This window comes from Plecotus auritus, assembly GCF_963455305.1.
Source record: "Plecotus auritus genome assembly, chromosome: 1".
In the NCBI taxonomy this organism is placed as follows: Eukaryota; Metazoa; Chordata; class Mammalia; order Chiroptera; family Vespertilionidae; genus Plecotus; species Plecotus auritus.
The window spans coordinates 182478363-182506021 of record NC_137770.1 but is presented as its reverse complement, the minus strand read 5'-3'; the positions used below and the strand labels follow the sequence as shown (position 1 = coordinate 182506021).

The window sequence follows — 27659 nt, the reverse complement described above, 5'->3', positions numbered from 1 at the left end:
CCATTTAACTTTCATTTCTTTATTGCATTTTCATCTTCGTTAGTGACTTCCCTTTTTCAATTACCCACTTTTATAAGATGGTTTAACACCGAGAAACAAGCAGCCGATGCCCCTACACACTTTATTGTCTGTGGATGAATAACACACAGATGTGCAGGGACCAACCATTAACAGACTGAAAGAAGTGACATCATTGGTCATGGTCTTGCTGTGCATCTTATTTACATAGAGATTTGTGGGCTGAAGAGCTAGCAGCAAGGTTTATACTTAATGCAATTACTCACAGTTACCATGGTAACTGAAGTCCAAACCATTTTCAGGGGGAATTTATTTAATAAGCTACTGTGGCCAAATTAATGCATGACAGAACTGGTGCAAGGCGAGGCCTGCCTTAAACTATTTTTCCTCAGTTGTAAGTATTCTGGGGTGGAGAATGGATACTGACAACTAAATGCTCTTTTTTTTTTTTTTCTTTTCAAACAGAATATGGCAAAAGGGAGTCTTGATGGAGTGGGGGAAGGGAGACAGGCTGATGTAGCTTCTTATCTGATGGGAGGGAACAGCAAAGTTGGAGGCAGCAGGGACCCCCTAGAGTCTGGTGTGTGGCCTTCGTTGTATCCAGTCAGCAATGGCAGGGATGGCTTGGACTTTCTTCCGTAATGCCACCAGCCTGGGATGGATGTCCAACAAGTCAGGTTTAAAGACCAAAAGGGTAGTGCTGCAAATTTCCCAGTAGAAATCTGCCCAAGTTACCTGAGTTAAAGGAAACAGAAATTTCCACTTGAATATAAAAGGCATAACTTCTTAATCTAAAAAATAGTTTCTTTTTAATTCAAAGTAATCTTTTGTTATTACAAAAGTGGAATGTGTGTGAGACAGTATAGGGGTCACATCTAAACTCCATCTTACAGGCCTATGACTTCTTGGTTTCAGTAAAATTCTGTAGTTAAAATTAACCTATCCATATCCTTAAAGGAATGATTGTACGACGATAACATCCTTTCTTAACATCATATTCTGCAAAGTAGTTTTGTCAATTAAATGGTAACTAGAATGTTTATACAAGCATTATTATGGGCCCACCGACCATGGAAAACATCCTGTGGCCTGGTGGGTGTGGTTCAGTGGTTGAGCATTGACCTATGAACCAGGAGGTCATGTTCAATTCCCAGTCAGGGCACATGCCCAGGTTTCGGTCTCTATGCCCAGTAGGGGGACGTGCATCTCTCTCATCATTGATGTTTCTAGCTCTCTCTCCCTCTCCCTTGCTCTCTGAAATCAGTAAAAATATGTTTTAAAAAAGAAAACATACTATGACTACCCCAGGATCAACCGCTGCCAGATGACCTTTGTGGGACAACTGACCTCATCCTCATTCCCAAGTCCTGCATCCATGCCAAAGTAAGCCATCTACAAGAACTTCTCTTTTTCTGATCAAATCCCTGTGCACAAGCTCTTTTCAATAATCCCCATCTGCTTGATCTTGTACTGAGTTCAGTGCTCATTTCTATGAAATTGAGACTCAAGAATCTGGCATTCAAGGTCCAGTAACGTGTGTATGATAGAAAATTACAGATAACACCATATTCCCAACACTCAGAGATTACTAATATTAACTCCTGTGTATAAGGTGGTATTCTCTGTGTGTGTGCATTTTTAGTAAGATGAGATCTTACAGTACATACTCTTGTAACTTGATTAGTCTTCATCTCTCTGACTATATTTTCATCTTATCTAATACACAATCAATACTTTTCCATATGTTCCAAAATGTTCTTCACAGGACAAAGCAGAATCCATTTCAAGACCATGCATTTCATCTGGTTGTGTCCTTTAACTCTCTTTAATTTAGAATAGTACCCTTTTTTTTCATGTCACTGCATTAGTCAGGATTCCACACTAGTCCTATACAATGTCCTGTCTTCATGGTTTGTGTGATCATCTCATCTTCTTGTTTACCTTGTTCTTTTACACTGCAGGATGTAAAGGAATAGGGTGCAAGTTATCCCTATGGAATTCATTGTTTGTTTGTTTTTTAATTTGTATTTATCTATTTAGAGAGGGAGAAAGAAACATCGATTTGTTGTTCCACTTATTTATGAATTCATTGGTTGATTCTTAAAAGTGCTCTGACTGGGATCAAACCCAAAACCTTGGCGTATCAGGATGATGCTGTAACCAACTGAGCTACCCAGCCAGGGCAAGAGTTCATAGTTTCAAGTTAGTATTTCTGGCTAACACTCATTATATTGTATCACATCAGACGACTTAAAATAAAGGTGTCTGACTATAAGTGGTATCCTAAGATTGACCATGATGATGACAGGCTGGTCCTACCTTTTATACTTTTTTTTACATTCTTGTCCCCTTTGTGACTAGAAACTAATATGGATGACATTACTTTGGCTCAAAGAGTGAAGTTCAAATGTGGACTAGTAGCTTGCTTTCTTTTCTTTCTTTCTTTTTTTTTTTTTTTTTGGTTAATCCTCACCTGAGGATATTTTTCCATTGATTTAGAAAGAGTGGAAAGGAGATGGCGAGACAGAGAAACATCAATGGTAATATTTATTATTATTATTATTATTATTATTATTATTATTATTTTGGCTAATTCTCACCCAAGGATATTTTTCCATTGCTCTTTTAGAGAGGGAAAGACAGAGAGAACCATCGATGTGAGAGAAACACATTGATTGGTTGCCTCCTGCAGGAGGCCTGATCAGGGCCGGGGAGGAACCTGCAACCAAGATATGTGCCCTTGACCGGAATTGATCCCAGGACCCTTTGGTCCGCAGGCCCACATTCTATCCACTGAGCCAAACTGGCTAGGGCAATGATATCTTATTTTAATCTCTCCTAATTTATTAATTAAGATGTTTTTATGAAGACAAAATTTGGCCATCAATTTTTATTATCTTGAGGTACAACTGATTTTATTCAAACCTCTCACTTTTCTGTTTGTTTTCAACAGTTTTCATAATAATAATTTGGCTCCGTAGCATCTTCTAAAAGTAACCAGTGAAACTTTGGTTTGGGGGGTTGTGTGTGTATGCGTGTTTGGTTGTGGTTGTTATACTAATGGATTCTTTCGTTTTGATTTGTTTCAGTCCATTGCAGTGAACATTCTTATTGCAGCTTGAATTATCTTTGGCCGATAGGAGCCTCTTCAAGTTGACTTCTGAGACCTTTAGACATAACTTCTGCTGTCTTTGATAATTAGTTTCCTTCTGGTATGACAAGGAATTCCCAGTTAATCTTTTGCATTTCCTGTCCCAAACTGAGAATGAGCCTTTCTCCAAAAAGCCCTGGTTCCTTCAGTATTTGAAGACCAGAATCTCAGGCTTAGGGGTGGCCAGGACAACTGTGTTGGTCATTGTTGAAAAAGAGATACTAAGTGCATTTTTCTTGTACTTTATCTAAAGATAAAGTACATCATGAGTTTATACTGTTGCATCTAGTTCACACTCAGAAATAGAATGTTTACTTAACCTTATTGATCTTACATCTCTATCTTCTTTCTACCATAGTGAAAGGTTCTCAATAGCATGTATAGTCAAGTTCCTGTGTTTTTCATATTATGCTATTTCTTTTTTGTTAATCCTCACCCGAGAATATTTTCTTATTGGTTTTTAGAGAGAGTGGAAGGGAGAGGGAGAGATAGAGAAACATCGATGAGAGAAAGACACATCAATTGGTTGCCTTCTGTATGCTGGGATAGATCCTGCAACCGAGGTACATGCCCTTGACTGGAATCAAACCCGGGACCGTTTAATCTGAGCTGACGCTCTATCCACTGAGACAAATCAGCTATGGCTTTATATTTTCTTCTTTTTCTTTCTTTTTTTTTAATTGACTTCAGAGAGGAAGGGAGAGGGAGAGAGAGATAGAAACATCAATGATGAGAGAGAATCATTGGTCGGCTGCCTCCTGCACGCCCCACACTGGGGATCAAGCCCACAACTTGGGCATATGCCCTGACTGGGAATTGAACTGTGACCTCCTGGTTCATAGGTCTACACTTAACCACTGAGCCATGCTGGCTGGGCTATGAAGCTCTGTTTCTCAAAGTAGTTCTTCACTAATAGAATACATAGGTACTGCCCTAGCCAGTTTGGCTCAGTGGATAGAGCGTCGGCCTGCGGACTGAAGGGTCCCAGGTTCCATTCCAGCCAAGGGCATATGCCCAGGTTGCGGGCTCGATCCCCAGTAGGAGGTGTGCAGGAGGCAGCCAATCAATGATTCTCTCTCATCATTGATGTTTCTATCTCTCTCCCTCTCCCTTCCTCTATGCCTCAATCTGACACAGGTTTATTTGTTTCACTTTGCTTTTGCTTTGCAGTGATAACTTTTAAAGATGTTTTTGTTATTGTTGTTATATAATTATATAAAATATTTTAGTTATTGGTTTCAAAATTAAGTCTACCAAAAAATGTTTAGTCAAAAAATTTTAGCTTTTATCTCTGCTCTCTTACTCCCTCCTAATAGGTAACATTTTTTTTCCAATAACTTTTTATATCTTTGGTTTATCTTCACAAATAAATGAAGATATATATATATTTACTTGTATTTTTTAAGATGTAAAACATACTCACAGAGTTACCAATGAACCACTGTTTTTCCCCTAAGTAAGTATCCAAACCTTGTAGAAGAATAGGTGCATCGTATGTAAGAAGCTCATTAAACATCTGCTCCTAAGAGAGGGAGAAAAAGATCACTTTAAGGAAAATAGGAAGAAAAATAAATAGTATGATCTAAGGGGAAGTAGATTTTTCCTTCTTTAGTTTTTCCACATGAGGTCGAAGAGAAGTAGCTACGTGGTGGTGTTTTTTAATGTATGACATTACGGAGATTCACATCTAATTCTCTATAGATATTAGTCATTCCTTTATTACATGTGGATAAAAAAATACTTTTGTTACCAGTTCTTATAGTTTCTTTCTATATGATGACTAAATATTTCATCCATAAAATCTTTTCATGATTTTTATCTTAATTTTTATTAATAGAAATGATTCTACTATGTTTTTACATTGCTAAAATTCCCATTTTCTTAGCCTCACTCTCTTTAAAGTTAAATAACATAACTGAAGGTAAAGAAATTAATTATTTTTGTAAGGCTAGTGTTCTCCGGTTTGACAGTCTTTCATTTCACCTGCACACTGAACAGAACTAATCCATAATGAATCATATGCTCGTGGGCCTTTATGGATTTTTTCTCTTTGGCTTGATATTGTGCCTTAGTATAGTAGGAGATTTGTATCCCTTGAATATCATCTACAAAACCCACCATCTAGGTACCCCTTTTTTCTACATTATATGAGGTAATATGACAAACCAAATAAGAATCTTAGAAAAAATTAACAGATATATGCATTTAAAAAATTATCTTTGTGTTTTTACTTGAATCTCTGAAGACCAGATAAGTTATGGCCTGTTTCTTGTTAAGAAGTGTTTGTTTACATATGAAAATTTGGATTGGTTTGTATACTGGGTAGGAAATGTAAGTTAAAGTAAAAAATATTATTTTTAAAATGTATATAATTTATTAATATCCATAAATGATCTACACAGGCATACCTTGTCTGTTGCACAATACTTTATTGCTCTTCGCAGATAGTATGTTTTTTACAAATTGAAGGCTCATGGCAACCCTGTGTTGAATAAGCCTGTGGTACCATTTTTCCAACAGTATTTGCTCACTTCATGTCTCTATGTCACATTTGGTAATTCTCCCAACATTTTAAACTTTTTCATTATTATTATATTTGATATGGTGATATGTGATCAGTGATCCTGATGTTACTATTGTGCTTGTTTGGGGGAGTCTTGAACTGCATTCATATAAGATGGCAAGCTTAATTGATAAATGTTGTGTGTCCTGACTGCTCCACCAACCAGCTCTTCCCCAGTCTCTCTCCCTCTTCTGGGGCCTCCCTCTTCCCTGAGACACAACAATATTGAAGTTAGGCCAATTAGTAACCCTACAATGGCCTCTAAAACTTCAAGTGAAGAGTCAATTGATGTGGCAAACTTCATTATTGGCTCTCATTTTTTAAAAATGTTTTTACTGGTGAGAGAGAGAGAGAGAGAGAGAGAGAGAGAGAGAGAAAGAAAGATCGATTGGTTGCCTCCCATACACACACTGACTGGGGATGGAGGGATGGAACACAACCTGGGTATGTGCCCTGACCAGGAATGGAACTGGTGACCTTTCGGTGCACAAGACAACGCTCAACCAGCTGAGCCACATCGGCCGGGGCTCATTGTTGTCTCATTGTAAGAAAATGCCACAGCCAACCCAACTTTCAATAACCATTACCCTGATCAGTCAGCAGCCATCAATATCAAGGCAAGACCCTCTACCAACAGAAGATTATGACTCACTGAATGCTCAGATGATGGTTGGCAACTTTTAGCAATAAAGTATTTTTTAATCAAGGTATGTGCATTGTTTTTTTAGACATAATGCTATTGCACATTTAATAGACTACAGTGTAGTGTAAATATAATTTTTATATGTTCTGCAAAACCAAAATATTTGTGACTCTCTTTATTGAGATATTCACTTTATTGCAGTGGTGTGAAAGTAAATCCACAATATCTCTGAGGTATGCTTGTAATAAAATCCAGCCTTTATTAAGGTAAGTCAGGTAGTGGATAACTACTTCACTAATTTATTGATTTACTTCCTGGTATCATGACTTAGTTAGGTAATATGGATTGCTATAACATAATGCCTTATATTTGTAGAGTATAATTTGCAAGAGCATCTATAGTAATCTATAATAATAAAAGCATAATATGCTAATTAGACCAGACAGCTGAACGACCTTCTGGACAAAGCTGCAGTGGCGGGGGCCAAGGCAGAGGCGGTTAGGGGCGATCAGGCAGGCAGGTGAACAGTTAGGGGCGATCAGGCAGGTAGAGGGGTTAGGGCGATCAGGCAGGCAGGCAGGCAAGTGAGCAGTTAGGAGCCAGCGGTCCCAGATTGCAAGAGGGTGCAGGCCGGGCTGAGGGAGCCTCCCCTCATCCATGCATGAATTTTGTGCACCGGGCCTCTAGTCATTACATATTTATATATTTTTTTTACAGATTTTACAAATTAAAGGTGGATATCTTATCATTATTTTGATTTTATATTCTTTACTGGTCTATACCTCTTTGATACATAACGTTCTCTCTTTGTGGTTAATATATCCATAGTTTTAAATAAAAGAGTGTGAATTCTTCTGTCTCTTACACAGAATGTCTGAGCTGACACAATGGGCCCAGAGCTGTGTGGCAGGCACTTCCTGTAGCTCAGCACAGCTCAGCATCAGTTGGAAAGGTGAATAGTTAGAAACCAGAGGGAGTTGAACAGAGTGGGATGTAACTGCTGGACAGCTTTCCTAAATCTCCTGAATCTCACCTGGGTAATTTTGTTACTTTCTCTAATGTGCATGTCCACAAGTAAGGTTTACCAATGACTGTGTATATGCAGTGCCAAATAAGACTCTTATCTCTGTGCTATTGACTTCTCCTTTAGCCCAGGTTCTCTTTATGTGTTTGGTCATTTTAGTCTAATGAATAACCAAACAGGATAATCATTAGTATTTTTTAAAGTTATTTTAAATAATACTTATCAAAATAACAAAGAAGATGAACTTTGATCACACATTCTAGGTGTGCATTTTCCCAGGTGTGCACTTTTTAAAATGCATTTTCTAATAGATCTTAGATAGCCACTCTTATATTTGGTGGACTCTGTAATGTTCTACTGCCCCCTCCAGGGAGTTATAAGGCAGTGTTTCTTCACCCTGAGAAGTCATTGCTACAGTATTCTATCAAATGGCTTTTAGAGGAATTAGAGAGGATTGTATATTTCTCCAAAGCATTATTTTTAAATCCACACTACCAAAACCATTTAGTATTGAAAATGGGCCACGAGCATTCCTTCACTCATGCTCATCCTCCATCTGACCCCTGCCCCTGCTCTCCAGATGAGGAAATGGAAACACACATTACATAACCAAAGAAATGCTAGTGGTAAGATCAAGGATTATCAGGGTGACCAATGTCCAGAGATATGTTTTGTCTTTCAAATTAAATTTAAATTAATTTTTAAAATTGTAAACTGAATTACCAGCAACCAGTGCTAAAACATTTATAATTATGTGTATTTGATAGATTTTTAAAGCACATGGAATAAGAGAATTATTTTCATCATCCATCTTTACTGCAATATTCTGCTGCTGAAAATTTTATCTGACCACAAGGTGGCAGCAGTACAATCTACTACAAGGAGACTAGGGGATGAAATACAAAAGACCCATGCAGTTTTCATTGTATACTAGCCAGGTTCTGCTTATTAATCAGACAGTCTGTAGCTCTTTGCAATATTTCTGAAACACGTTCTCCCTTCATATAATTTATTCATGAACTTGGATAGCATCCTGTGAAAATTTTTGAGGTAGGTGGTAAGAGCATTGTTATTCTAATACAAAAGATACCCTCACCATAAACACTAAAAGAACATTTTCCTCTGTGACGTGGCCACAGAAGGGTACCAAATAGAGAAACAGATAAGGGCAAGCCCATAACTTGACAGACTGCCAATCAGTGGGGTCTTTGGCATGTGGAACAAAAAGCTTTAGAGGAAAAAAAGTCAAATACAAAAGGTCAGTAATTAGATTGGATTTGGACTTCTCAACAGCTAGAAGACCATAGACAAGTGTTTTCCAAATACTAAAGAAAAACTACTTTCAATACAGAATTCTATATCCAGCCAAATTTTTATTCAAGTATCAAGATGAAATAAAAACATTTTTAGACAAATAAGGCCCCAAACTTTTTCCTATGCTCAGTAAGCTATTAGAGGATTGCTCCACAAAAACAAGGACAGAAACCAGGAGAATGAGCCCTGAAAAGGATTGAATGAAGCATCCAAGATGATAAAGATCTCAGGATGAGACAACTGTCCACTGGGTGTCTAGGGCAACCAAACCAGAGACACAAAAGAGGAACCTATCCATGCTGTCTGCGGTCATATCTCCTGTCATCAAGCCTTCATTTTCATTTTTGGAACCAGAGTATGTGCCCCAAATAAACAAAGGAGGAAATAAAGACAGAGGATGGCATCCAAGAGACAGGACCCCAACTCAAAAGGAAGACAACCCTGGGATGGGAGTGACGGGAAGTACGACAACCGTGCAGAAAACCTAGTCAGCTCTGCAGAGGACAATGGGAGGCTCTGGCCAGATATCGACAAGAAAATAATAGGAATAATAGATTATCATATCATTAACTCTGTGGAAAACTGCATTGGTAGGTTATAGGATAGTATGGGAAGGTTTAACAAGAATAAAGCAAATGCAAAAAGACAATTACTAACTTTGAAGAGGAAAAGTGAGAAAGGAAATATTATCTAAGTGTACTATGGCCCAGCCAGCATGGCTCAGTGGTTGAGCGTCGACCTATGAACCAGGAGGTCACTGTTGAATTATCGGTCAGGGCACATTCCCAGGTTGTGGGCTCAGTCCCCAGTAGGGGGAGTGCAGGAGGTGGCCAATCAATGATTCTTTCTCATCATTGATGTTTCTCTCTCTCTCCTTCTCCCTTCCTCTCTGAAACCAATAAAAATATTTTTCAAAAAACTATACCACGATGCACAGTTTTGTATAATGTTTACATTGGGATGCTAATGTAGTCACCATATACTGATTAACAAACATTTTTTAAAAATTATAACTATATTGGGAGTTTACAGAAAGCAGAGAGGATGACTGTGTAAGAGTTAAATTATTTTTTAAAAAATATATATTTTTATTGATTTTAGAGAAGAAGGGAGAGGGAGAGAGAGATAGAAACATCGATGATGACAGAGAATCATTGATTGGCTGCCTCCTGCATGCCCCACACTGGGGATCAAGCCTGCAACCCAGGCATGTGACTTGACCTGGAATTGAATGGTGACTACGTGGTTCATAAGTGGACACTCAGCCACTGAGCACACCGGCTGGGCTGAGAGTTAAATTCTTATTACTATACAAGATGTCCATAGAATCTAAAATGAGTCCATTAAAGTAAGCCACTTTTATATATTCTATAGATACATGGAGATGTGAAAACCCTAAAGCAACATCTAAAAGGGTTAAAAAGAGGGCTGTATCTTAGGGGTTATTGTGAAAAGGGTAGGGCAGAGGATCACTGTACTTTGTTTTAAACTTTTTAATATAATTTGACATTTTTAAACTATAGGTTTGTCTAACTCTGATAAAAAGGGACTTAAAAAAGCACCTAATATCATGTTTGACAAAGTGGATCTGATTAATAACAGTAATAGCAAACTGATCACATTACTTTTATATCTTGTTTTTTCTCGGCCCAAGGAAACCGTGACATGAAATCATCCAATGTGTCCACAATAGCATCAACTTGACATTGTTCCAGTTCTGTTTTTCCAGCCAAATCTGTAGAATAGAGAGAGGCCCACAAATATGTTCAACTTAATTTACTATATTAAAACATTAATTTTTTAGTAGGCAATAGATTCATATAGCTCAAAAGTTCAAAACAACATAAAACAGTATCCAATGAAGACTAACTTCCACTCTTGCCCCTATCCATCTTATTTTGCTGTTACCAACTACCATATTTTTTATTAAGTTCTTTTATATTCTTTCATTGTTTCTTTATGAAAATAAGAATTACTTTCCACTCAATATGTGCCTCTTCCATTTGTCCTAATGATTTCTCCTTATACGTCACTTAAGGGTGTCCTTGCTCTTTTTTCAGCTCCATGGAACTTCCTTTAGTAGAAGTGCCACATTTTATTTACCCTCAGCTGATTAGGTTTGCTTTCAATCTTTTGCTACTATAAGCAATACTACAATAAGTAACCGGTATATTCATTTTCATTTATTTTGCAAAAGTAATTATTTTCATTTTTGCAGATAGTTGTTTTTTTTTTATATTGATTTCAGAGAGAAAGGGAGAGGGAGAGAGAGATGGAAACATCAATGATAAGAGAGAATCATTGAGGTACTGGGGATCAAGCCTGAAACCTGGGTATGTGCCCTTGACTGGAATCGAACCCAGGATCCTTCAGTCCGCAGGCCGACGCTCTATCCACTGAGCCAAACTGGCTAGGGCTGCAGACAGTTTTTGTCCAGAGCATTTGTTCCTAGAAACTATAAGTTTAAAATAATAGAGGTGGGGTTTTTTTCTTTTATTGATCATCATTTTGCTAAGAAATCATTGGTCTTTCTAAATATTTTCTCACTGGTGTCAATTTAAAATTCTTCAGTGTAAAAAGCATTCTAAAATAGATTGCTTTTATACAATTGTGTGTATTTACAAAAAATCAAGGAATAGTATACAGACAGTGAGTAAATTGTATATAAATCACACCTCAGCAAAGCTGTTAAAGAGAAAGAAAGAAATGCCTTAGTGATTTAGGGTCCTTCTGTAAACTACATTTTGTGTGTGTGGTACTGGCACCGTCATAATAACCTGGTTATTATTTAACAGGAAAGGAGTAAAGGGGAGACCAGATAATATAGGCATGTTATTTATACAGCTTTGGCAAAAAGCTAGCTTAACACTCTTCAAGTCTGTTTCCTACTGGTTGATGGGGGAAGGGACCGGACAAAGGCCATTTAGACACATGCCCAGTAAGATCTGAGCAACATAGAAAGGTGCCTACCTGTCTCCCAGTCACACCTGGAAACAAATTAGTGGCCAGGATGGGCGTGACCACTGCAAGTGCGTGAAACCTGAATATTTAAACTTCTAGAGTAGACAAAGGAGCACACTCTCTTCTCTCGAGTGCTTGCCTGGGCTCCTGACTCCTGTTGCAGGGGGTTGCGCTCCCCTTCACCCACGTGACTCACCGCCACGTGGGACTCCACACAATGAACTAATGGACTTTAATTAGCTTGGATGCTGAACTATACCCAGCTGCAACATGGAATGCAAGCTCTGCACACTGGGCTTGCTTTTGGCTTTGCTGAACCCACAGCTGCCCCTCTTTCAGGACTTGGTTAAGGAGGATGGAACTTTAAAACCTGAGGCATGTCAATCCATGCAAACAAAGCCTTTACCACATCTCATTCTCCCGTGAGGGCTTCTGAAAATTCTTATTTAAGTGCTAACCCCACTCCCAAGAGCTAGGGAGGAATTAGACTCTCGGGCAACAGTTTTCAGAGGTTGATTCTTCTTTCTGACCTTGAAAAGTCCTTCCAGGATGGGTGCAGGTTGGAGGGGGTCAATGTGGAAAAAAGCGTGGCATCTGTAATACTTTCAACAATAAAGATAAATTAAATAAAGAGAAAAGTCCTTTCAAATACATCATTTCATCTCTTCACTCATTTTCATCCCTACTTTGAATTCCATGTTGGAGGCTTTGGTTATCAATTTTATTCAGATTACTCCTTATCAATACTTTTAGTCCTAAAGACCAGGCCCTAGGCTCAGCTTCCTTTTGGATTGTTTACTGTGTATCCTTTTGGCCTCCCGAACTTCCTTCAACAAATCCCAAAATGGAGTCATCACGTTCTACCTCAAACCAGCTCTTCCTTCTTCACTCATTCAACAAATAATTACTGAGCTCCAACTGTGGATCAACCCCAGCTAGGGCTACAGCAGTAAACAAACAAACAAAAATAAATAAATAAATTCCTTGTCTGCATGTCACTTATGGTCTTCTAGAGAAGACAGACATTGAAAGGGATATTGCTAGTCAATGCCTGGCCCTTACTCTCTTGTTCAAATATGCTGCCCTCCATATGCCATTATCTATTTTCTAGTCCATATGATGATGATTCTATCTCCACAACATTTCTTGTTTTTTTCTTACTCCTTCTTTCCTGTTGCTGTCTGAACTATTTTAATGACATCCAAATGTGCATCCCTCAGTCAGGCTAATCAAATACAAAGCATGGCCAGAATAATATCCCCAAAGTCATAACTATACTTATGTAGCTTTCCAGGTAAAAACCTACAAATGAAGTCAGGCAGAGAAAGATAAATAATGTATGATCTCACTTATAGGCAGAATTTTAAAAAACAAAACTAAACTAAACTTAAAAGCCTGACTCATCAATATAGATTGATTATTGGCAGGGGGCGGGAGGAATGTGGGCTGGGTGAAATGGGTACAAGTAGTCAAAAGGTACAAATTCCTGGGGTTATAATGTATAGCATGGTGACTATCCTATATAATAAAACCCTAATATGCAAATCAACTGAACAGCAGAACGACTGGTCACTATGATGCACACTGACCACCAGGGGGCAGACACTCAACACAGGAGCTGCCCCCTGGTGGTCAGTGTGCTCCCACAGCGGTAGCACCACTCAGCCAGAAGCTGGGCTCATGGCTGGTGAGCACAGTGGCAGTGGCAGGAGCCTCTCCCTCCTCCGCGGCAATGCTAAGGAGCGGTGAGCCAAGCAGTAAGGAACGAGCAGGTGGGCAGTTAGAAGCGAGAGGTCTCAGATTGCAAGAGGGATGTCCAACCTATTGGGCCTAAACCTGCAGTCGGACATCCCCCGAGGGGTCCTGGATTGCTAGGGCGCAGGCCTGGCTTAGGGAATTTTGTGCATTGGGCCTCTAGTAACTAATAATACTGTATAGCATATTTGAAAATTGCTAAGAGAATAGATCTTAAAAGTTCTCATCACAAGCCCTGTTCAGGTGGCTCAATTGGTTGGAGCGTTGTCCCATACACCAAAAAAAGGTTGCAGATTCATTTCCTGGTCAGGGCACATATGTAGGTTTCAGGTTGGATCCCAGGTCGGGTGCTTACAGGAGATAACCAATCAATGTTTCTCTAACACATCGATGTCTCTCTCTCTCTCAAATTAATAAACATATCCTCAGGTGAGGATTTTTTTAAAAAGTTCTCATCTCAAGAATTATTTATAACTATGAGTGGTGATGGATGTTAACTAGACTTATCCTGGTGATTACTTAATATATAAATACTAGAGGCCCGGTGCACGAAAATTTGTGCACTCAGGGGGGTCCCTCAGCACAGCCTGCACCCTCTCACAGACCAGGAGCCCTCGGGGGATGTCCAACTGACAGCTTAGGCAGTCTGGCCTCCCTCTGCAGGAGGCGACCCACAGGCCGATCGGGGGACAGTGCTGGCTGGTGAGCAGCTGGCCCCGCCACCCGATCACCCCTCTGCCACCACCAGTTGCTGCCACCTCCCGATCACCGTCCCTCCCTCTGCCCTCTGGCACCCACCTTGGCTGGCCTAGTGCAGCCTGCTCGCCAGCTCCACCCACCGCCGACTAGTCATTCCACCGTTTGGTCGATTTGCATATTAGGCTTTTATTGTATAGGATACTAGAGGCCTGGTGCATGAAAATTCATGCACTGGAGGAGGGGTCCCTCAGCCCAGCCTGCCCCCTCTCACAGTCTGGGAGCCCTCAGGGGCGGGAGGCAACCGGCAATCAGGGGAAGGCGACGCCTCATCACACCTCTGCTGCTGCCACTGCTGGCAGCGCAAGCCTTGGCCGGCCCTAGTTACCTGAGCCTTGGGCGGCCCTGGGAGGCTGGGCAGCTGCCATCCGAGGCTTGCTTGCATTTTGGGCCGGCCCTGGGTGGCTGGGGGGCTAAGGGGACTGGGGGACTCCAGAAGCAGGTACACAGAGTGGCCAGACCCGCCTGGCAGGGTTGAGGGCCTGGGCGCTGCCATCTTGTGGCTGTGAGCGCCACCAACTTTGAGGGTATGGCAGTCAATTAGCATATTCCCTCTTTATTGGCTCTGGGTGCTTCCATCTTTGTGAGGGTGTGATGGTCAATTAGCATATTCCCTCTTTATTAGATAGGATAGAATCATGTTGTACACCTGAAGCTAATCTAATTTTATATGTCAATTATATCTCAATTTTTAAAACCAACAATTGCTTAAGGAATGACATCCATACTCTAAATTGTTCAAACCAGATCCCAATCTATTTTTTTTATCAGTTTCTCTTTCTACTACTCTACTCTGCAATTTTTAAAAAAATTTTAATTATTTTTATTGATTTCAGAGAGGAAGGGAGAGGGAGAGAGATAGAGAAACATCAATGATGAGAGAGAATCATTGATTGGCTGCCTCCTGCAGGCCCCCTACTGGGGATGGAGCTGGAAACCCAGGCATGAGCCCTTGACTGGAATCGAACCTGGGACCCTTCAGTTTGTAGGCCCACACTTTATCCTCTGAGCCAAACCAGCTAGGGCAACTCTGCAAATTTAAAGTGCTTTTCATATGCTCCCTGCCTGGAGTGTTCTAGCCCAAAGATTCTCCAAATGAAGTCCATGGACGAGCTGCATCAGCATCATCGAGGAAATTGTTAAGAATGCAAACTTTTGGGTCCTACCCCAGGATGACTGAATCACAATCTCTGAAGTCAAGGCTGAACATTCTGAATTTTAATGAGCCTCCATGCTAACCTGATGCACATAAAGTTTGAGAAACACTGCCCAAGTCCAAGTCTTCCTTTTGAAATTCTAGGGATCCTTCAAGCTCAACTCAAATGTCATTTTCACTTCAAAGTCAGATCTTCATAGTCAGAAGGAATCTCCATCTCTTTTAAACTTCCGAAGAATTTCATTTGTTGAAATATGTGTTAGTGCAACATAAATTATATATACACATTATTTTGGTTAAAAAAATAAACTTGTTTAATAAATATAGTACATATATATATATATGCACTATATTTATTAAACTGAAATTTTTTTCAGTCATCAAAAATCTTAAAACACTATACACATATTACCTGTGTTTTTGGTCAAGTATCTTGCTATTGCTAGGCTCTGGTGAAGATTAAGTCCATCAACTTCCAAAATGGGGATTTTGCCAAATGGAAGAGCTTCAAATAAAAAGAGGAAGGAATCAACTTGCATAATAAAATCAAGTATTACAATACTCCCATTTTTTACTGATAATTATGGAAACAAGGCATGATTTTTTTAAAAAATTTTTTATTCAGGTATTATATGTGTACATATTTTACCATTGCCCCAAGGCTTGATTTTAAAGTCATAGAATTCTTGAATATTTATTCTAAAAGAGACATTAAGCATCCTCTAGTCTAGTGGAATCTTTACATTTTACAAGTTTGGTTTTTTTTAAAGAATTGTTTGTTAGAAGACTTTCTATACAGTTAATGACAGAACCAGGTCGAAAACCCAGGTGTACAGTAAAACTCTATATTATACCATGCATTATCTCATATATTTACATATGCTTACTACTTAATTTAAAAAAAAACCACCTTTCTTTTAAAGCTTCATTAATTTTTGAGGCCTTAATCAGGGATCACATTAATTATTCTTTAAAACCCTAGTCTGAGTAATATGGAGAGCTTGACTTACATGTGAATTATGGTAAGGAATTTAGCAAAATTCTTTTTGATGAGGGACTATTTGAAGTATATAGTAAAGCAGCAAGCATATTTGTACAAACATAGGACAGACTCATAGCAGATATCATATTAATATTTAATCTGTAAGCCCTACATTATTGTTATCAAGCCTATTATATTTTTGTCAGAAAGCAATATATATTATAGAAAACTTCTAAAATGAAGATAAATAAAAATAGTTCTACCACATAATTATAACCATTTAATTATTTTAATTGCTTTCCCATATATATTAAAAAACAGTTATAGTGTATATATGTGGGCTTTTATGCAAAAGAAATAAATTTTTATCCTCTTTAAACCACTTTTGTGTTCGGTCTCTGTTATTTGAAACTATATTCTAACTATCATAAACTTTAAGATCCCTTTCAACTCTATAAAAATATATTTAAAATATTAAGAAAATGCAGCAATTCCATTTTCAATAACAATGAAAAGTTAAGGTAAAATAGGGTATGAGGCACTAAAAAAAATCTAAAAACGTATCTAAAAGGTGACATTTTTAAATGTATTGTCTCTACCTCTTGACTTAATTAGCGATGGAATTAATTTTCACCTATTTTATGTCCACAGAATTAAAAACCCCATATAAAAATTCTGATATTGGAAGAAATGTTTGGACATTAATGGCAAATTTTCATGAGAACAGAAAACAAAATATTCTATCCCACCGGAGAAGAATTCTCTGATAACAAAAAAAGTGGCTTTTAAGGAACTCAAGCTTCCAAAAAGCATGTAGCAATACTTATTGTTCACATACCATTTATCATAGTATTATTGTTGTTAGCATTATCTAATGCAAGAAACTTGGGACATCGTATTAAATTGACCTGTGTTTGAAAATTGCTAGGGCTGTGAACTTGGAAAAATTACCTAAACTCTGTGTGTTTCAGTTATCCCAATTATGGAATAAAAATAATAATATATCCCATGTAGGCATGTTAGATAAATTAAATGAAATAGAGGCTGTAGAGTATCTATCAAGTGCCAGACAGTCTTCAAGGACCCAATAGTTATTTTCTTCAATTTCATCTTTATGTGATTTTATAATAATCCAGTCATAAATATGTAGACTTTAGACATAATTAGTATTTAATATTTCTAGATAACATGGCAAACATCTAGAGGATGACTTACAGCTTACTGAGAACCACACACTGTTGTTTGTTGAATGTAATATTTCCAATTCTTCTCCATTGTCCTCAATGCTAAGTAGCATGTTTTGATTGGGTTACCTGACCGATTTGTCCATTTGCTCTTTTCTCTGATCAAACAGATCCCAGTTTAGTTTTCATGTCCACCCCTCTCTTATATAGTCACATGCCTCAGAAAAATTGATTCCATCACCAACTTCAGAGGGGGGCTGGATGATTCTCAGGATCTTCCCATCATTCCCTTTGCCAGTGACTGATTCAGAAATGGACATGTGACTCAATTTGTGCCAGTGCGACATGGGAAATTTGCTGAGGTCTTATGGAAAAGTTTTTCTTTATTCTTCTGGGAACACTTAAGAAAGCAGTTCTCTCTCTTATTCTTTCTCATACTAATATATCCTCTTAGCATTGTTGTTCAAGGCTGTGTGGCTGGAATTGCAGTAAGCACATGGCTACCAGCCTCATAATACAGCCAACACACAGAGGAGGAAAATGAATAAAACCATCCTTGGAAACCTGTTCTACTTCTGGATTTTCAGTTTCGTGATTCAAGTCATTATTTTTATTATTTAAGCCATTTTGAGTTTCATTTTCTGTTAGAGCAGCACATCTGATCCTTTGTTAAAACATAGAGATCCATAGCAACTCTAATTGTCAAGAATATTGACTTCAGCTCTAGCCAGTTTGGCTCAGTGGACAGTGTCGGCCTGCAGACCAAAGATCTCGGGTTTGATTCCAGTCAAGGGCACGTATCTCGGTTGCAGGCTCCTCCCGGGCCTGGGCCCTGGTTGGGGTTGGTGCAGGAGGCAACCAATTGATGTGTTTCTCTCACATCAATATTTCTCTCTGTCTTGCCCTCCCTCTTCCACTCTCTCTAAAAATCAATGGAAAACTATCCTTGGGTAAGGATTTAAAAAAAAAAAAATTGACTTCAGTATCCCCATTTCAGTTCTTCTGACAAAATTTCATATTGGTTTATCTTTACATTCTCTTTCTGTGGTGTTTATATTTTCACCTTGAATAGGGAATTTTCTGGGTCACATAGCATTTATTTAGCTTGCCTGCACTGCTGTTTTTCAATATAAAACTATGTGAGATTAAAATTCTTTAGTTTTTCATTTCCCTGAAGAAAGAAAACATTCTGGAAAAATATTTTCCCTACATTTTCATCAACTATTATTTGTGCTACTTACTTTGTTTGATTTCAGGCCAATCAGCTTGTTCTATTCTGTGGTCTTCATACTTTATGTCCAAATATGCAAATATGTAACGAATAATTTCTGCTCTCCCCCTCATATTAAAATAAATGAGTTTGTAGCTTGGCATTGTGTGATTCTGGAAAGAGAAAAATGGAGGGATTATTTTTACAGCCCTCTAGAGATGTTCAACATTTTTCTTTGGGGACATTTTGAAAACTTTATGGCATCTTTTGAGATAACGGGAGGTATTAAAAGGTATTTCAAAACCATAATTATAAATCACTATCCTAGTAACATATGGGGATGACTTGAAATAACATCATGACTCTTTTTAAGAACTAGCTGGAACATTCCAGTGAAATAACCAAATTTAATTTTATTATAAAAAGACTTCTGAGTAAGAAGGTATCTGCCCACCAACCTTCAGAGGATGGAGTCAGAACTTTTCATTTTAAGATGTCTTTGTCCTGCCTTTAGTCACTTGTAATAGATGGTGTTGGACATTTGGTTTGCTGTTTGCTTTGTTGACACAGCCGAGTTTGTGAGGACAGTTGGGTAAGGATGAAAAGGGCAGGGTACACACAGCAGGAACATGAGCCAGCCATGCCAACCTCTCACCCCCTCTCTTCCCTCACCCGTGGCTTTACCTTCGGGGAATCAAAGGCTTAGGGAAACATTGCTCTCTTTTCTTTCTTACTGATCCATGCTGCTGGCTTTATTGGGTTGCTTGCACCATACAAACATACCCCATCTTGGGGACCTCTGTTGGGATGGGACAATGGAGAACATATATCTCCATTCCCCCTGTAGAGGAGCAAGGAAGAAAGCAAGCAAACTTTCCTTATATTTCAAAGAGTTTTCTAATACTAGCTCTGCTGGCTAGATGAATGTCATTATATCATTTTGTGATATTTTTATGATTTGTATAATTTCATTTCCATTGGGTTTTTTGTTTGTTTGTTTTTGTTAATCCTCACCCAAGAATATTTTTCCCATTGATTTTTAGAGAGAGTGGGAGGGAGGGGAACAGAGAAGGAGAGGAACATTGAAGTGAGAGGGACACATCAATTGGTTGCCTCTAGCATGTGCCCTGACCAGGGGAATGAACCTGCAACCCAAATATGTGCCCTTGACTGAGAATTGAACCCACAACCCTTTGGTGCATGGGCCAACTCTCTACCACTAAGCCGTACCAGTCAAGGCTCATTTCCATTGTATTTAAACAATTGATTATTTTAAGCACTAATAGTAGACTGTATTGTAATTGTATAATAATTAGAAACATTTTCATTTGAAATTCAGTTCTTTCATGTAGTTACTGTGTATTTTTGAGCTAGCCAACAAAATCTCACTGAATTTTAAATCACACTTTTTCCACTGAGCCAAACCAGTCAGGGCATAAATCACACTTTTTATAGAGAAAGATATTAATATGGATTTGGGGATTTAATGAGTTAATACATGTAAAGCATTTAGAACAATGCTACACACTTAATAATTATTAGTTAATAATAACAATAACTTTGAACTGGTTCTATAGTGAATAGAGCACACTAAAAATAATAATTATAATAATTGCATAAATAAAAATCATAAGTAAACAATTGTTTATTTAAACTGGCAAGTTTAAACATTTTATTCTCTACTAAGGAAATCTTTCAAAGATATTACTAGAATGTTAGATAAAAAGAAAAGCTAGGCTCAAGCCTCAAAGTTCCATCTGAAGTCACATGAAATAAAAGGTCAAACACAAATCATAAAAATCTAGATCACCAAGTTTATATTTTAGGTGCATGCATTCATAGTATCCACCTGTGGAGAGGACGACTGGAAAGCATGGTATGGTTGACTGTCTAGACCCCCTCAGGGCCCAGGAAATGATGGGATGGTGCTTCCTAAGGAATCGTTTCTCAGGGCCCGGGTTTTCCATGTGCAGAGGTTGTGGAGGAGTGCTCCTTGCTAAAAAGTCCCCCTGGTCATTCTGTGTCCTGTCCCATCCCATTAGCCATCCAGTTCCCACCCAAGTGAAAGGTGGTGCATGTCACATGTATCAATATGTGAGGGAATGTTCTCTGTGGACAAGAATTCACTGGAGTAAACTAATAAATATTCCAACACGTACAGCCCTAAATTCCTTTGGGAAAGAATGCATATAGGAAGTTCAAAGATGGGGAACTAAAGGAATTGCCCATCAGAATAATGAGACTATTTTCAAGTCCCTTAGAAATGCTAAGCTTAGAAATAAATAATGGGAAAGATATGAGAGCACAAAAAATAAATGAAAAATGTGAAGTAGTAGATTTCCTTCTGAAAAAAGGGAACATTTTATGTAATCATAAAGGAAAAATTATTATCTAGGAAATAAAAAGCATAATTGTAATTCTTTAATGTATTTGTTTTAAATCTTAAAAGAACAAAAAAAATTCTTCAGAGTAGGAAAAGGTCATTTATTGTTGCAGTTTCTATTTGAAAAGCATTTTACACAGTTTTTCTAAATTGATTTTTGTTGTCTTAGGTCAAGGGTTCCACAAAAATAAAGAAATTATATATTCTTCTTATAAACATTACATGTACATATAGGTTCATATATGTCCATTATGGTCAACATTAAAATGTAAACATGTAACCTTTTCTCATTTGGTCAAATGCCACATAAATATCAGTCCAATTCTTCAATTCTGCATGAAAACAAAGGGATTGTATTGTTAATTTGCAACATTGTGCCATTTTATAGTGCATTTCACTCAAGCACAGAAGATTTTTTTTAATCTTCTTTATTGATTAAGGTATTACATATGTGTCCTTATTCCCCTTTGCCCTCTCTCCCCTGCCCCCCGCTCATGCCCTCACCCCCCTGTTGTCTGTGTCCATTGGTTAGGCTTATATGCATGCATACAAGTCCTTTGGTTGATCTCTCCCCTTCATCCCGCCCCTCCCCTACCTTCTCTCTGAGGTTTGACAGTCTGATCGATGCTTCCCTGTCTCTGGATTGCACAGAAGATATTTTAAAACTCTTGGCAGAGATGGGTAGTTATCTACATTTCTCTGCAGATATATCTTTAAATCTAAGATTTGGCACAGGTCCGTGAACATCTGACAAAATGCTTATCTCTTCTTCCAGAACATCCTTTCAACAGTCGGAACTCATTAATGAAGCCGTACTGGCACACCACATTCTTGTAGTTACTTGCATAATTATATTTTCTACTGAACAAGAGTCTGTTTTCTTGATTTCTACAGCTACAAATCCCAAAATTGAAGACTTTTGTTTTTCAGGATATACGTGCTCATTTTTATAACAACAACAACAAAATGAGTAAAGGTAAATGCAGTTGGAAACATTTACTGATTCTAAAAATCCTTTCTATATTTGTAAAGCTTTGGCTTAAAAACTAACATTAGGAATTTCAAGTAAATGTTTCTATGGCCAATGAAAATAGATAAGGAAATAGAGGGTAGTGTCTAGAATAATACATTTTCCCCCTCTTATTGCATTTAGAATTGTCACAGTAATCTCACTTTATTAAAGACTTTATTTCATAAAGATGATGGACCGAAAGGACAATGGTAAAACCTATCCCAGCCCCCACCAAAGGATGCAATGAGGAACAAGTTCAAGGTTGAAGGCAAGGTATGGTTTTGGAGTCACTCCTGACACTACCTGAATGGTCTTGAGCAAGTCACCTGTTCTTAGCTTCAGTCTCCTTACCTGTAAAATGGTGACGAACCTATTGTGTGTAAAATATGGTGCTTGGCACATGGTATTGATGCTGTTGTAATAACCTGGTTATTAGTTAACAGGGAAGGAGCAAGAGAAGACCAAATAGTAGAGGCAGGCCATTTACACATCTTTGCCCCAAAGCTGCATTTAACACTCTCCAGTCTGTTCCCCGCTGACCGATGGGGGAAGGGACTGGACAAAGGCCGTTTAGACACATGCCCAGTAAGGTCTGCGTGATGTGGAAGGTGCCTACGTGTCTGCCGGTAACACCGGGGAACAAATTAGTGGCCAGGATGGGCGAGGCCACTGCAAATGCATGAAACCTGAATATTTAAACTTCCAAACAAAGGAAGTTCCTGCTCTTACTCTTCTCCCTCTCACCCACCAGGTTCCTGCCTCTCCTGTGGAAAGGGGGTGCGTTCCCCTGCACCCATGTAGCTCATGGCCATGTGGGCCCCCACACGTGGACTAATGGACTTTAGTGAGCTTGGATGCCGAACCACACCGGCTGCAACATGGCACGGAAGCTCCGGGCACCCGCCTTGCTTTTGGTTCTGCTGGAACCCCAGCTGCACCTTTTCCAGGACTGGCTGAAGGGGCAAGGGATTTTGGAACCTAGGAAACGTAACTTCACACCAATGAAACCTTTTTCCACATCCCATCCTCCCAGGCAAATCTTAGAAAATTCATTTTCTGAAGATATGGCAAGAACCTCACTCCCACCAGCGACAAGGGAGTTTGATTCTCTAGTAGCAGTACGAGTTGAGAAAGAAAGGAGAGAATAAAAAGGAAGAGAGGGAAGGAGAAGGAAAGGGAGGTGCGGCTCCCTCCATAGTAGAGGCGAGTGACCAGCTTTGTGTGATTTGACTGGACTCAAATCCTCAAGATCCTGTTCTTTGATAAACCCATCCTGCTGCAAGCACATAAAAAGAAAAGTGAGCCTAAACCGGTTTGGCTCAGTGGATAGAGCGTCGGCCTGCAGACTGAAGGGTCCCAGGTTCGATTCCGGTCAAGGGCATGTACCTTGGTTGTGGGCACATCCCCAGTGGGAGGTGTGCAGGAGGCAGCTGATCGATGTTTCTCTCCTAGCTCTCTATCCCTCTCCCTTCATCTCTGTAAAATATCAATTTTATATATATATATATATATATATATATATATATATATATATATATGGTCGCTCACTGAACATTAAACTTAAATATTAAAAAAAAAGAAAAGAAAAGTGAAATATAGAAAGAAAATACACAGTTGGGATGAAAAGCAAGATAAGCTTTGCCTGGGCCAGAGCGAACCGAAACAAATGCAATGAGCAGGACTCTAAATTCTGCGAGAGGCGGGGCCAGCCGGGAGGTTAGCTCCTTCAGAATAAAGGGGAATAAAATCCTGCCCATAAGAGGGGGGCTGGAGGGATGTAGCGCTTGAAACTAGGGTCTGGCGGCCAGTTTTATAAAATGTTTTAAAAGGTCAAATTGGCACTTCTAAGAGGAAAAGATCTGAAAAGTCACAAATAATTAATGTTACAAATAAAAAGAGGTCATAGCAGGTAAAGCAGATCATTAAAAATCATAAGCTACCACTACAAATAACTTTGTCACTAAATCTAAGTGGGGAAATTTTGAGAGGTTTATACATTAACACAATCAAGTAAAAAAGAAACCAAGAGCCTGCATTGAACAATTATTAGTAAAGAAACTGAATTGGTCATTAGTTTCACCCATGAAAGACACAGGGCCCAGATGATTTTACGGGCGAATTTTACTTAATCTTCAAGGAAAAGGTAATCCTTGTCTTTTACAAGTAGTTTCAGGGAATTGAAAAATTAAGAAAAGTCAAAGATATATTAAAAGAGGAAGAGTATATTGCCAAAACCGGTTTGGCTCAGTGGATAGAGCATCAGCCTATGGACTGACAGGTCCCAGGTTGGATTCCGGACAAGGGCACATACCTCGGTTGCAGGCTTGATCCCTGGCCCTGGTTGGTGCATGTGCAGGAGGCAACCAATGGATGTTTCTATCTTGCCCTCTCCCTTCCACTTTCTCTAAAAAGCAATGGAAGACTATCCTCAGGTGAGAATTATCAATAACAACAAATGGTTCTGAGACAAAGGAGGAAAAATACAAATAACCAGATTCCAACTTCACATAATACATGAAAATAACACCCAGGTGGGTTATAGACCTAAATATGATTTGACTGGCCTAGGCAAATTCTAGTGTCATGCTGGCCTCTTATTTCCTGTTAGCTTCATTGCTGAGCCCTTCCACTGTCATTCTGTGTTAAGAATCCCACATAGATAGGGAGAGCTGCATATATTTTCTGAAATGATACAGAAACAGGAAGTTAAACAGTTGTTTGTGCTTAAAGAACTCCTTTAGTCTTAAAACTAACCACTACCTTCCTTCTATTCCAAAGAAAGTCATGTAAAGTTCCTGATTCAGCAGACAAATAAAAAGCCCTCTTAGAATTCTCTTTGAAAAATAAGATACATAGTTTCTTAAAAACACACCATATGAATAATGACTAGTAAATACTCTGGATAGAAACTTTCACATATGAATGCATATGAATTTAGCCATTAAATGCAAAAGAAGATTTAGCTTCAATATATGCTAAACTAGTTTAGAAATTAAATATTTTACAGTGTTTTTGAAAAGTTCTGTCTTTCTACTAGCTTTGTAGCTCGTTTTTCATATTACCATAATACATTTCAGTGTAGTATGATAGTTTATTGTAGCAGTAGGTTGATAAAATAAACCTTTATCATAATAAAAACCATTTTATTTTAACTAAGCCAATATTTTATTCTGTACACTTGTAAGAACAGTGAAACAGTCTAAAAAATTCTAGTATTTGTGCCAGAAAAGTGACAACAATCCAAATATAACGCTCTGGCCCTAGCCAGTTTGGCTCATGGATAGAGCATCAGCCTGTGGACCAAAGGGTCCCGGGTTTGATATCAGTCAAGGGCACATACCTTGGCTGCAGGCTCCTCCCCAGCCCAGGCCCTGGTCAGGGTGCATGCAGGAGGCAACCAATTGATGTGTTTCTCTCACATCGATGTTTCTCTCTGTCTTTCCCTCTCTCTTCCACTCTCCCTAAAAATCAATGGAAAAATATCCTCGGGTGAGGATTAACACACACACAAAAAAACAAATCTAACTCTCTGGCAAAGGAGACTAATATCCAATTATTGTGGTTGTGCCCATTAAGATTTCAGCAGGTAGCCCTAACCGGTTTGGCTCAGTGGATAGAGCGTCGGCCTGTGGACTGAAGGGTCCCAGGTTCGATTCTGGTCAAGGGCATGTACCTTGGTTGCGGACACATCCCCAATAGGGGGTGTGCAGGAGGCAGCTGATCAATGTTTCTCTCTCATTGATGTTTCTAACTATCCCTCTCCCTTCCTCTCTGTAAAAAATCAATAAACTATATTTAAAAAAAAAAAAAAGATTTCAGCAGTTAACTGAAAAAAGGGATAGGATTTTTGGAGTAATTTTGATGGATAGAAAACTTACAAGTAAGGGATTATTAACCATATTACAGTTCAATCCAGAATCTAAATGCTATTTACCCTAATTTATTTTATTCATGAAAGTGTTGGCCTACATGAGCAAGCTCTTACTCTTAAATAAAAGGAACTTTGAACATACTTGGGAATTCTAGATACAGTTTTATGTTATTGATTTTTTTATGCCTATGAGTTTTCAGTATAAAAACAAAGATTGCTTGTGAATTTGCCCTCTGTTCTTTGTTACAACCTAACTTGACCAGTACTAATTAGAGCATAATGTATGTACTCTCATTGACTAGACTACAGTGTTTTGAAATGCAACAATTGGATTCAGACAGCAATCACATGAGATGTTACTGTCTACGCGAGAATTTCTTGCACATATTGACCTGTAACCCATTAACAGTCGGTGGTAAAGCATGCTAATTTCCCTCATTCCCAGTGTTCCTGAGCATTTCCAGTTCCCTTCTGGAAAAGTTGCCAGGTTGGAGTTAAATTGTAGGACAATAGAGAAATATAAAAAATTTTCTTAACTGAGTAAGTTATGGATTTGAATCAAACACCAGATGTTTATTTTTTAATTAGCAAGACAAGATGTCTATTTTCCTACCAAAGACCAACTAAATAATCATTTTAAACACTTGCCTCACATTAAATCCAAAGCACGAGTAATAATTAAAATATGCTTTGGGAACTGTGAGTTCCAATTTCTGGCCTGGGGCAAATGCCTTAAATGATCTTTGAAACCAAATGATGATAGAATGCAATTCTTGGCAAAACATGGGGACACTTCAACAAAATGAGCCTTAAAGTGATAGAAAATATTATAAATAAAACACCTGAACTTTTTTTTTTTTTTTCTTGCCTGAAAGAGGCCCTTCCTCCCAAGGAGGTACTCAATCTCTGACAGGTGCAGGATCAGCATTTGCCCAGCCCCGAGACTAAGTGCCCCTTGCCCTGTGTGCCCTGGGTGCCTCACTCGCCTCACTTGCCCCATCCTAGTCCTGGCCCTGGCGGGAAGGACCTATAATCATAATGGCCAACAGGCACTAAGCACTCCCTGTGTGCTAGTCACTATGCTAAGAAGGTTTCAGTGTTAACTCTAATTCTTTCCGACAGAGACACAGCAAAGTTGCCCACCCATGTCCATCTTCCTTCTTCCTAACAAAAATAATACCTATTTTACATGGGGGTAGGGAAGAATAAAACCCCTACACCTTTTTAAAAGAAAAAAAGAAAAAAAAAAAAACAAGAAAAACGATGACATTCTCTACTGCTTCACACACTGAAAACATCACTTGGGAAAATTCTGGAACAATTCACAAACCTGGGATTAGGACAAGCTTTTCCCCTCTGGTATTGACAGTATTTTCTATGTTAAAATCCACTTGAAGGATCTTTTAAAAATCTTCTAAAATCACCCAATACCTATATTTCTCTTAGAAATTGCTGTTTGATTTCCACTCGGCCACTAACATAGAGAGGCTGTGAGCAAGTGAAATGGTGAGGAAAGATAGTCACTCCATCACACATAGAATATGACAGTAATAAAACTAAAACCTTAAACAGTAAAAGGTATCTCATTTCTTATCTTAGAGAAGGTCGATCATATCACTTACTTGTGCCGTGTCTCTGTGGAGTCTCTAGATTCTTATGTGACTGAAGTTTGGGGT

At 38.6% G+C, this 27659-nt stretch overlaps 1 protein-coding gene across 3 annotated transcripts; it reads right to left on the bottom strand.

Annotated features, from left to right (window-relative positions):
• On the bottom strand, nucleotides 1-27659 carry HPGDS (hematopoietic prostaglandin D synthase). 3 transcript variants are annotated; one of them, XM_080668543.1, is made up of 7 exons: nucleotides 27606-27623; nucleotides 21382-21432; nucleotides 18749-18890; nucleotides 15754-15846; nucleotides 10339-10448; nucleotides 4593-4691; nucleotides 1-753 (listed from the first exon to the last, which is right to left on the bottom strand). In XM_080668543.1, exons 3-7 carry the CDS (start codon nucleotides 18879-18881, stop codon nucleotides 589-591), a joined length of 600 nt encoding a protein of 199 aa, XP_080524669.1. In that variant the 5' UTR covers nucleotides 18882-18890; nucleotides 21382-21432; nucleotides 27606-27623; the 3' UTR covers nucleotides 1-588. The 3 variants fall into 3 exon arrangements, with proteins under 3 accessions (XP_080524669.1, XP_080524668.1, XP_080524667.1); XM_080668542.1 differs by lacking the exon at nucleotides 21382-21432 and having other exon boundaries at nucleotides 27606-27659; XM_080668541.1 differs by lacking the exons at nucleotides 21382-21432; nucleotides 27606-27623 and adding an exon at nucleotides 24424-24510.